This window comes from Stegastes partitus, unplaced genomic scaffold, assembly GCF_000690725.1.
Source record: "Stegastes partitus isolate 25-593 unplaced genomic scaffold, Stegastes_partitus-1.0.2 Scaffold941, whole genome shotgun sequence".
Taxonomy (NCBI): Eukaryota; Metazoa; Chordata; class Actinopteri; family Pomacentridae; genus Stegastes; species Stegastes partitus.
In genome coordinates this window covers 113,100-125,548 of record NW_007578672.1, presented here as the reverse complement: position 1 = coordinate 125,548, position 12,449 = coordinate 113,100, and the positions used below count along the sequence as shown (strand labels likewise).

Sequence of the window (12,449 nt, the reverse complement as noted above, 5' to 3'; positions counted from 1 at the left end):
TAAAGTTGGGCTTTTGCTTGCAGCATTTAGTGAAGCTTTATTTACAGAAAAGAGGAATGAGCTTCGTCTTGCAGCTCCCTCTTATATTAACACTTGTAATAACAGAAACCAGTCGGTCTGACTACATCCGGCAGGTCTTAAGAATGAAGAAACAGGGGCGCCGCTATAGCTCACCGGGTTGAGCTGGCGTCCCATGTACAGGGCTACAGTCCCCATGTGGAGGTCATGAGTTCGAATACCGCTCATGGCCCTTTCCCACACATCCTCCCCCCATTCTTCTCCCCCACTTTCCTGTCTCTCTCTCACTGCACTGTCAAATAAAGGCCAAAAAAATAACTTAAAAAAAAAGAATGAAGAAACAGGTAGATGACACCCATGGAAGGAATTTATCATAATTCTCACTTATAATGTAGGTAAACTGAATTAAGTGTTGGCTTGCTTGAAACCTCTTTTGTTCTACAGCTTTGGAAATGAGCTACAATTAACCAGAACTTTTCTACTTCATTATATTTTGCTGATTGTTTCAGCAAAAAGCAATCATATAGTTATTTTGCAGTGTTTGGCAGAAACACTATGTTTCAAGTAAAATCCACACTCAAGTGGTAAATACTGGACCTGTATGAGTATTTTTAACTCACTGTGTTGCTTTTTCTTTTCAGTAAAGCGTCTAAATGCGTCTCTTCTTTGTCGTTCTCTTACACTCTCAAAGCTCCACTTAATACTGTCCTCCTCTTCCTCCTCTCAGCCCGTTGTCTCGTCACACCTCGCAGACTCCACCCTGTGATCCTGTTAGTGCTTATCAGAGCATGGCTCAGGTTCAAACACGGACACACACACACGTACACACACACACACACACCTTTCCACCAATCGATACCAAATTTACAGAGGCAGCTTTTTCTTTCCCTAACTGGGCTCAGCTCTCAGGGGTGGCTGGTGTCACCGGGCTGCTGCAGAGGCTTGGACTGAACAACGCAGAGCCTTTCAAATGGAAACGCACTTTAGGGTATTAAAAAACCTACAAAGACACCACACATATGATTGCTGTTTCCCCCCCTGACGTGCACAGATCTGGCAGTACGAGGTAAAAGAAAATACATCAGAAAAACCAACTATGTCACTAACGAACAACTGAATTTCAGACAGAGCACAAAATAACAAAAACAGATTAAGATTTAACAATCTATTTATTTTGTGTCATCTTTCATAGTATTATATTTCATTACGGTTATATTATCTTATTGATATCTGATATTTTGTATTTGTCTCATTCAGTTGTGTTGTTTTGCTGTGCATTGGTCTCTAAATCTATTTTAACATCAATCACTCCGAAATCAGTCTGAGTTGCATTTGATTTGTTGTGTCACATAAATAAAGTCTGAATGATTGATACAGTCACAGCAGCTTTGTGAGGCTGCAAACAGGCTCATATTTGGCAGATACAATATTTACTATCTAAGTTTAGGGTGTTAGCACGATAACACTTGTTTATTTGCACTCAGCAGCCAGTTATGTTGAGGCTGGTGTAATATTAATAGCTTTGCAAGTGTTTGATAATAAATCATGTATTTTACTACATTAAAATGACATTTCTCACTTGATGATGGAGCTGTGTCACATAAGATATGACCAAAGTTACTAAAATTGCTCCTAATGTGATTATGAATGCGTGAAATGTTATAGCAATCCATAATAGTTGTTGAAGTATTTCCTTCTTAAAACACCACTACAAGTATTAACCTCAGGACAATGCAAGGATAAATAAAAAGTTAAAAGATGACCAATCAGTTGTCAGAATGTGATCATGATCTTACACAAAGTGATGGACTGAACCAGAATTGCCAACTTGTGATTTATTGCTAAAATAGTGAGTCTTTATTTTTGCAGCAATTTGCAATTATTAAAAAAAAAGAAATAAAAAAAGCTGTATGTCACCAGTAGAAGGCATCTAGATAAAAAAAAGCTAACATCACATGATGACCTTTCGACTGTCAACACCAGAGTGCACAGACAGTGACATTGTTATTCCAGCTGAGTTGTGTACTTTAACTGTCATGCGTTCACCTCTTCACAGACCTGCAACCTGCTCTAAACCGGACTCTGTCGCTATCTGATGTAAGTCGCCGCTCAATGTGAGTCACGCACGCGCAAGTGTAACTGTTTTGTGGTATTTCGAGGACTGCGTTGGTATTTGGATCCCGCGGAAAAATAAACTGCAGGTCGCTGAATTAATCGTTAACCAGAAACATGGAGTCAACAAATGGTGTTGAAAAAAATTACTAAAAGCAAAACAAGGCAAGTCCGACATTTGGACAAATTTCCCAGTTGTTGCTGACAGAGTTGGACCTCACTGCACAAAATGTGACAGCTATTGATCGACTATGCGATGGTCAGAATAAGTTCTAAAGCCCTTCCTCCGGCACATATTAAACAAGATATTGAGAAATGTATGAAATGTCAGAAGTCCAGCGGCTGGAGCAGGAATAAGCAAACAATCATTCACAGAGCTCTAGTTTATGGTATGTAAGGGCTGGGAACAAACTGTGAGTGGAATAAGTTTAGTGCTGCTTTGAATCCTCACAGCAGGTATAACTTACAACAGTAAAGAATGCGTTATGCGGTACATATCCACTAAATCAACACATAAAGTCGTCTGCTCTGTCGACAGCCTAAATGTTTCAGTCACTTTGTTGAGCTCAGTTGAATAGAGTCGTCGACCTATTCAACTGCTCTGATTGCGCTGACCTCTGAAGAGTTCTACCCAATATGAGTCGTCTCACGCACCCTTTCACAACATTTTGTTTCGCTCGCTATTCCCAGACTCGCATTGGATAGTGACACGCTCTCCAGCCTCACTTTGATTCGTCCAACTGGGACTAACTGGATGAGACGCCCAATAAGATCAATAGCAATTCTCGCAAATATCAGCACATCTCCTCATGTGAAGCGTCCTTGGTGGATAAATAGGACTGAAAGTGCTGGAGATAAAAGTGCAATCACATATTGACTAATTCCTCACAGGCGCCTCTGTCTTTGTTTCTGTGGCATTTCATCATCTTGGAGATCTTTCTGCCTTTAATGTCTGAAGACTGAGAGAGAGAGAAAAGGGACTCTCATTGACTACATGGGAGTCCTTTCAAATAAGATGCAACATCAGAATGGTAATGTTTTTGGAAGGATAAAACATGCAATATGTCAGCAGGATACAGTCCCCATGTTTATCGCCAACAGGCACCAAGTGTTTTGCTGGAGAAGGTCCTTCTTTACTTACTCCATCTTGCTGCAGTCATGTAGCATCTGCAAATATTTCGTAATATTTGTCTTATTCTGCTCACAGTAGCAAATATGTACAGGAGGTCAAGCACATATTATCAAGTAAGCTGTCTTCTTAAGTACTTTATGCTTTCTGGTTTCTGCTGTTGAACTTTCTGGTATCCACTCATCATTTATCAGTGTGGTATGCTAACATTCTTACAACAACAACGCTAACATAGTGATGTTTTGCAGGTTTAAGTTATAGCAGGTGATTTGGAGGTGATAGTGAATAAAGCTAAGTTTAGCCTATTAGCATGCTAACTAGTTAGATAACAGCATTAGCGTATTAGTACTAAACTAGGAATGCAGAGTTTAAACAGTTTTCTTAACGATAGTGACCACGTTGTTAATCAATAATCAATTCATTGTTAAAATTAATTAAGTACAGTCGACATTTCTTCATATGCTGATGAAGTTATTTGAAGTCATTCGCTGTTAAAGCAGCTCCGTTATATCAGCCACCTGATCATAGGAATGCTGTCCTATGTTAACTACGGTGTATCTTCAGACATGTGCGCTGACTGGAAGCCATAACCATCACCATCGTCTCTGTCATGGTGGCCCACCATGTAGCGAAACTCCCACAATGCCCTCTTAAGCTGTGTCCCAATTCAGAGGCTGCGTCCTTCGAAGGCTGCATTTGAAGGTCGAATGCGTCACAGCGGGGTGACGAAGACTGTCCCATTTCATTAAGACATGAAGACTCCTTCAAACGTGGCCAACAAATGCATACTTCTTTTCTTGGCTGCTAAGGATGCATCATGTGGATCCTTTGCAGTCCATCATATTCCAAGTTCGATTGCGCTGGACTGCTGGAGTTTTAACTGCCCACAAGTGACTGAAAAGATGGATTCATCAGCAGCTGAGGATGATACTTTTGATGTAGTGGCTAGCTCCAATAGCTAACTGTACATTATGCTATAACCAAAAAATGGGTTAAGTTCCGTTACGTTACTGATGTGAGCTGCTGCAATTTAAAACGTTAACTTTCTAGTTATGCACCTTCAGAGTTTGAGTCATGTTTTACCGAAATTATGGTGATTTTGTGATATTTAAGTTCATATTAGTGTGAATGTTAACAAATATAAACAAGCTGAGAACTCTTCTTTTTTCTTTTTTAGACAGTTTAGTCCAGTAAAACGGTACAGTACAGGCACCTCAAATTCTTCAGGTATATAAAAAATAATTCAAAAATAAATAAAATCACCATTTCGTCATCCATTTTAGTCAAAAACTTTGGTAAAATTGCAATGTTGTCTTATTCTTATCCTCGGGATAAAAAAGCGGCAGTCTGGGTTGCTAGACAACAAGAGCGGTGCTACATGACATGATGATGCAAGCAAGATATCGCAGACCGTCTCATTTTGCAAATACTCAGATGCAGCCTTCGTGTCCTTCGAAGGACCGATACTTAGAAGGACGCGAAGGCTCATCCTCCTTTTGCTATCTTTGAATTACCGTTTTCTTCACTACGGGAAACAATATCCTTTGGCCAGCAAACTACTACACTGAAAATGTCAAGTTTTGCAGAGGATCGTAAGGCAGCTCTGCAAATTTTTGTTTGGTGAATTACCTGTTATAATTATTGTGCTTGTTTGCATGCATATGTTTGACCAAAACAATTCCACTGAGCAGCATCCTTTGCTTAGCACCCCCCGCGACGATTGCGATTGTTTTAAAGCGATTCAAACAAAAAGTGTTTTTTCTCTAAAGCAGAATAATAAGTGTGATGCAACCAGAACATTATGCTCCACAGAATGAGCTGGTAAAAAGAGATTCATGTTTTCTGCTTTCCAACATGAAAATGACCATAATCTGAGTGACAACCTCCTGCTGTCGCTATGCAGGAGGTCGTCACTCAGAGACTCCACCTTGTGGTGCAACCAGGTACTACAATTCACTTGTTGCAGTTAATTATTAACATCACTACACTAAAACTAAATACAGCTGAGGCTGATGGGGATGTCATTAGTTTTGCAGGATTTATTAGGCAGGTATTATGTCAACAAATTAGACGTTTGACCTGAGAGTGATGGTTGATAAAAAGCCAAGGGATCTTCCAACCTAATAAAATTCATTTGGAGGGATATAATAATGTACAATGAGATTTTCATACCAATTCATGTCATACTTGTTGAAACATTGCACCTGAAACCACAAAACTATTTAACTGTGGTGGCAAAGACAGTTTGGCAATCACCAAAAATAATTAGAACTCATTGTCTGGAAACACAAAAGTTTCCTGGCAATCCACAGAGTAGCTGAGCTGTTTCATCCTGGAGTTGGGCCAACTTTATTTACTATAACTGCAAGTCGAATCGTTTGGACTGTTGCTTTGATTTAATAAGCAGTTCCACACTATCACTGTTGGGTCTTTTTGCCACATTTTATAGACTACACAATAAAGCAAAAACTGACAGAATAATTGCTACTAAAAACAGCTCACAACATTGTCCTGAGCTTCCACACAGCATGCACACGAGGCAAGTTAAAACAAACCCTAAAAGTAAATTGGAAACACAATTTGACCCAGTGGTGCACTTGTTTGTCCGTCTCTCCGTCTGCATGTGTGTGAGTCCTGAACGTATTTATAGAGTGAACTATCCTTGTGGTTATGCGCTTCCAGGGATATGCGCACAAAAAAAGCCTCCCACCATGAACAGGCACACACTCAAAAAGCCGACTGTCATTTCTCATATGTTGTCCCTGTCCATCTGCAGCTCCGGTCCTTTTATTTAGCTTCACCGCCTTGCTGCCTATAACTCAGCTTGATAAATCTCTCCTCGGTCACACACATAAAGAAACGATGAATGGCCGAGTGGGGAGGAGGGCAAATGCGAGAGGACACACTTGTGTATTTTTATGTATGCTTGTCTATAAATGCCCAATGCATTGACATTCATCCTTCTCCTTTGCTTTTTGTTGTGCGTTTGTCGAGTGTGTGGGAGGGTAAAGGACACTTCAGATCTCTCACAGTTGAGAATAAAGAAGTCTTTGTAACCTTCAGTCTCTCTGGACCTCGGTTTTAAAAACACATATCACGGGGCTTCCTATTCACAGCCACCAAGGCTGCAACACACACAAACACTGTCGCCACACAACTCCGGAAAAAAACAATCCCAAACCAGTAACACACACTTCAGCAAATGTTCTTCCAGCGAATCGAACGGAATCATCTCACCGTGCATCTCATCAGATCAACGGGCGAGATTTAAATCTTGTAAAATCAATGCTGTGAGCAACTTACACTACGTAATTAACATCAGTGGATGTGAGAGGCAGAAAAGCGTGAAAGAGGAAAAAGAAATAGAAGATAGATATGCAGTACTCACCATCCTCTTTGCATTCCTCGGGCGGCTTCGCCTTCTTGGCTAGCCTCGGGTCCAGCCACGATGTTGTCTTAGTGTTGTGGCTGTGAAGAAGAGACAGAGAGAGTGTGAGAGGGAGTGTGATAGATAGCGAGAGAGAGGAGACTTGGCACAAAGAGAGAAGGAGGTGGTGGATTCTTAATTCAGCCAGAGAACCATTTCAGACACGAAAGATGAGACTCCCTCGTGTGCCTGCCTCCGAAAAGGTGACAAGAGAGACGAAAAAAAAGAAAAAGAAAAAAAAAAAAAAAACGCTTTCGGTTAACAAAACTGGCGATCGATACTTTTAATTTGCTCACTGTCTCTCATTAGCGGGCAGGAGAGAGGAGGGGAAGGGGCAGGAAAGGATAGAGGGGTGACTGAGGGGAGTGATGGAGAGGAACAGCTGTGGGCTTGGCAGATTCCTCCAGAGCCTCCAGGCACAGAGCTGGATCTAGATCAGATATGATGATGTGCCAGGGAAACTCGATGCATCTACACGGCCCGTCTGAAGCTCTGGAGCTACAATGGCCTCCCTTCATGATGACGGAGCAACAGTAGGGAGGAGAAGGAGGGGGGGGAGGTGTAGAAAGTGCCTACAGTAAAAGAAAAAAGAAAATTACCGAGGTGAGAAGATAACGGAAGAGGATGGAGCAAAAAGGCCTCCTTGTGTCTGTTTCTTTTTTCAACTTTTCCCAAAAGGAAGTTGGGCGTCCAACACATGTGGACGGCCAAAAAGAATATTTCTGTGGTGAACATAAAAATACAAGGATGTTAAAGTTATTTAAATTGATTTTGTTTGGCTTCCTAGGAGCAGTACAACAAACTGAAAACCACTGAGGTCGTGTTTCTGTCAGATAGTTAATTTAAGTGCATTGTTTTCTCCCCTTTAGCTTTGATCTGGTCTTTACTAACTCCTGAGTAAAATATCTGGCTCATTAGCTACCAGCTTGTTGCTAACTCTGCCAGCTTGCCATTTGGAGCTGGACAATTAGAATTGGCTGATAAGAGCTTTTAGCTGAAAACAGCTGCCTGCTACGGCTGTAAAAGAGACAGAAGAGAGCGGGATGTGCAGACCGTGAAACCAAAACCATCAGCTAAAACAGGCGAAAAACCTGTAGCCGTTTACTAATCCACAAATTTGTGCAATTTTATGTGTGCAAAAACTGGAAATCTAAGCGTGCACTGCAAGCAGCACAATATTCAGGTCAGCTCAATTCAGTTTTATTAGCACAGCACCAATTCACAACGTCAGTCATCTCAGGGCACTTCAAAGGGAGGCGAAGACCTTCCAGCATTATATTATAAAAGAGAAACCCAACAAATTCGACGGTTCCTTTTGAGCAAGCACTTTGGTGACAGAGCCAAAGCCGGACTGACAGTTATGCTGCTACAGGCCGAGACTGCTGCTGCTGGAGGACTTCCCACGGTGCACCGAGACCCTTTCCTCCGCTTTCATTCACCCTCTGAGCATTTATTGGAGAAAAAACTGGCATTGCAATATATTGTTTTCTGCAATATATACCGCAATGTGAAAAAAAAAACAATCTGGTACTTTCAACTTTATTTGGAAAGAATGAATCATTCTAGAATGATTGGGATTGTTGAGGAGTGCATCTGCATAGAAAATAAAATATATATATCTTATACAACTTGAATTATTTCTTTATTTTTACTGCAAGGTGGCACGGTGGTCAGCATTGTTGCCTCGCAGCAAGAAGGTTGCTGGTTCGCTTCCCGGTGAGGACACCCAGGATCTTTCTGTGTGGAGTTTGCATGTTCTCCCCGTGCAGCGTGGGTTCTCTCCGGGTTCTCCAGCTTCCTCCCACAAGGTCCAGAAACATGTTGAAGTTAATTGGTGATTCTGAGTTGTCTGTAGGTGTGAATGTGAGTGTGCTTGGTTGTCTGTCTCTAAGTGTGGCCCTGTGATAGACTGGTGACCTGTCCAGGGTGTCCCCTGCCTTCACCCTAAATCAGCTGGGATAGACTCCAGCCCCCCATGACCCTACTGAGGATTAAGCGGTGTACAGATAATGGATGGATGAATGGGACTTGCTTTTGAGTGCAAACTAAAATCTTACACAGTGTGACTTAGGTAAAGGCTTCCAAAACAGTTTTCTGCTCATTCAGGTCTGTCTATGCACTCGCTATACAGAGCTTTGTGGTGGTGATTTCAGTGTTCACACACAAGTTAGTTGTTCTCGTGTGCAACAATTGCAAGACATTGTCAATAATGAACCTGTTTTTGGTGACATCTTCCTTTCTTAACCCATATTATTTTCTATACAACTGACGAGTAGCACGTTTGTGGCCAAAACGAACATTCTGATCAGTATTGAGATCAATCACAAGTGGGCTATTTATAACCATTATTAATTAATTTTGGAGGCAAAATATCTCGATTGCACTTTCACACTTAAATAAACAGGGCACTGCTTTGACTCCCATGTTGAGCTACATTCCTGCTAATGTACAAATCTACAATAAAAAATGTCCCAAATGCCTCACTTGCTAATCATGTGCTTATTCCTAATCAGTATAGTTTACTGATGTTCCCTGAACGCCTCACCTGCAGGCTACTGTAGAGTTTAGCTCATCAGGTGTGCACAGAGAAGCTTCTAGTCTCCACCTATTTATTGCAGCGCTCAGCGCAGACAGATGCCCGACCAAAAATGAATTAAAAAGGAGTAAAAAAAAAAGGCGTTCGAATGTTAGATTTACTCAAGTTCGAACTGAGTGATTTCATCTCCATGGGCCACTTTCTGTTAGTGGAGTTTTTAAAGTGCGGAGCATTTAAACGTTTTATTGCAATCAGTCATGTTCATTTAATCCTGGGAAGCCAAAATGATGATCATAATTAATATTTGATTAAAGTGCAGCCCAATAACTGAGGTTGCATTTCTTTTTACGCAACCAAATCTTCCTTTTTAATGTGTTACTCCAGTTTCTCTTTCAAGCTTTTTTGTGCACATGTGGAGCTGCATATCTTACAGCTAACGTTACACACAAACACACACACCAAAAAACTGTGTAACCAAGAAGCGGTAAATTGGAGTAAATTATGTTCTATCAGACAGACTTCTTTTGTAGATTAGTCAAGGGAAATCTTTTTTGTATCAAGCAGCCAAAAAAAAAAAAAAACCTGAAGCTTGATGTGTGTGAGTTAATTTGCCTCACTCAGTGTTGTGTGATTGTTACACATGTGCACGTTGCAGTGTTGATGCTGAGACAATACATCATGGAGAAGTCAGTTTTTGCAGGTATCTCTGACTGTGGAGCTGCATGTTTCTGACCTGTGGCTACTCATTCCTGTGTGTTTTTTGTTCTCTTGTGATCTCTGTTTCTCTCTGCTATCCTTTTTTTCCTTCCCCCCTTAACCCCAAGTGGTCGAAGCAGATGAGCGACTCCCTGAGCCGGGTTCTGCCGGAGGTTTGTTCATGTTAAAGGGAGTTTTCTCTGCCCACGGTCCTCAGTGTTGCTTTCAGGTAAATGCTGACATCAGTGAGCTAACATATGTGCACAGACACGTATAATCTTTACCATGTTCTGTTTACTAGAGTTTTTAATGTCCACTGCACTGTTTTATTGTCAATGGCACCAAAGATACAATTTTTTGTATTTTGCATCTGAGACAGTCAACATTCAAAACATTAATTTCACAGCATATGTGAAAAAAACATGTGACCTGCATTAGCGCCACAGATCAGCAGATCACCAACATTCTCCAACGTTTTGTGCCAATTTATACAAAAGTTGAACTGCTGGACTGACCGAGTGCTGACTGATATTACTGCCCCCAGAGCTAAAAACAGAATATTGAGCAAAAGACGGAGACACATAAAAGAAGATAATTGCGGGAGATGATAGGCCCACACCAATTACAGAGCCAAATGAAGTGCACTTCAGGCTAAGGTAACGTCTCTTTTACTTTCCTTCTGATTCTTTTTCCATTCAGCCTTCTTTTTCTGTTTTCTGTCCTTTCCTTACCCTTTTCCCCGCTCCTCTTTTCTTCTATTGCCATCTATTACTATTAATAGCATAAAAAAAACTATTACCTTTCTTCCTTTCTTGTCCTCTCTCTCACCCTCTCATTTTTTAGTCTTTACTATTTTTAATCCCGTCGCTCGCCTATCCTTCCACCTCCCTCTCCCGCCGTCTGCTCCCTCTCTTCAGCCACCTCACTTCAAGGGCTGTAGGTAAATGAATTGATCTCGTATGGAAGCCAATCAAAGGCGAGCATCCTCTTGGCAACCGCTATCACTTTGGCACGGCATCACTTACGCCTCGGAAAAAAAAAAAAAGAAGAAGAAAAAACTTGAAGCTACAAATTCAGTAGGCTAAGTGAATTAGTTGTGTAATGTGTTTGATGGATGTAGGAGCATGAGGTTTCTCTGTTCGGGGGAGGAGACGTGTGGCGAGCCGTCTGCAGTGGAGGGAATTAAAAGTTTGCTTCTGTGGCAAATAGACATGAACAGGCAACATGTGCCTGGCTGGATGACAGCACCGTCTCATTGCTCAGTCTGGTGATGCTTCTCGCAGTTAGGATGCGTTCGAGCAGGCCGGGATTCAATCAATGCTGCGGAAAGATTGAGCCTAATGACTGAAATGATGCATTGATGCAATAAAACTTTTGGTAACGGCAAAATAATTTCCTGTTCCGGCTTACATTAGATGATGCCGCACAGGAAACCACGTCTACATGCAATTCCCTCCACGCCACTACAAACACACGGCCAGTCCATCACTCTCATGTAATGAAGACTCACCTCCGCGGTTTTACTGCTGCTGTAAAACGCTAACAACGCCAATGAATTAAACTTTAGAGCTTTTACAACAGACTCCTATGTAGCAAGGTATTTCTGGGGACCTTTAAATCTCATTAAAACTGCCATGCATAAATTACAGTCTCTGTGTGTGTGTGCTTCAGTACAGAAAGAGTATTAAAAAAAAATAAAAATCTGTAATTTTAGGATGTTTTAAAATAGATTTTTCAAAGAGACAAAACAATTCAATAAAATGATAAAATTAGAGTGTGTTTACATGTGTAATGTAAAGTAACATTAAAAACCTGCAACCGTAAACTACCATCACCATATTTTTTTAAGTAAAACTCATTAAAAAAAAAAAAAAATCACATGTTAATTTAACCCATGAAACTGTAAAATGCAAGTTTATTGCTGTAAATATATTACATTTATGTTAAAAAATAAATACACGTTCATGCCAATTAACAAAAAGAAGAAACGTTTCTGTAATTTTAGATGGATTTGTTTGTTAAATGAGCGATATCCAGTATATGTATAGGTGAGGTTTTCACTATGAAAATGTTGAATGAATCTGTATCTTTATATATACACTATTTATATATATTGTAGGTATGTTAATTTTTTTTACACATGTAAATATCCTTTATTAAAAAGCTCAAAAAGCACTTTCATACAAATTTAAGTCTAAAAAAATGTTATTAATTATTTTTTATTTTTAAAGAGATGTTTATTTCACAGTATTATATGGGCACCTGAATATTGCTGTTTTTTTTACACTGTTCTTTTTTTCTTTTTTCTTTTTAAACAGTGCACAGTGCTGAAAATACAAACTTGTCGGATGATTAGGAATCTTCTTAGCAGAAAAAAAAAAGCTAAGCAAAAATAGAGCAACGAAAAAATAGTTTAGTCAAACAGAATCGGGTATCTATCGTTAAAATAAATAAATATATCAAACTTAAGATAATGTGACAATGAGCCGGCCTAGCATTACTGAAAACCACTGTTGCAATGCTATTTTCCA

The 12,449-nt window shown here is 40.3% G+C and overlaps 1 protein-coding gene across 1 annotated transcript in view; it reads right to left on the bottom strand.

Annotated features, from left to right (window-relative positions):
• magi2a (membrane associated guanylate kinase, WW and PDZ domain containing 2a) overlaps nt 1-12,449 on the bottom strand; it is a gene marked incomplete at its 5' end in the record, with an annotated part of 198,934 nt that overhangs the window by 80,062 nt on the left and 106,423 nt on the right. Inside the window, one exon of the mRNA XM_008294103.1 lies at nt 6,648-6,727. Within this exon, the coding sequence (XP_008292325.1) occupies nt 6,648-6,727 (80 nt within the window). The remainder of the gene's footprint in view (nt 1-6,647; nt 6,728-12,449) is intronic.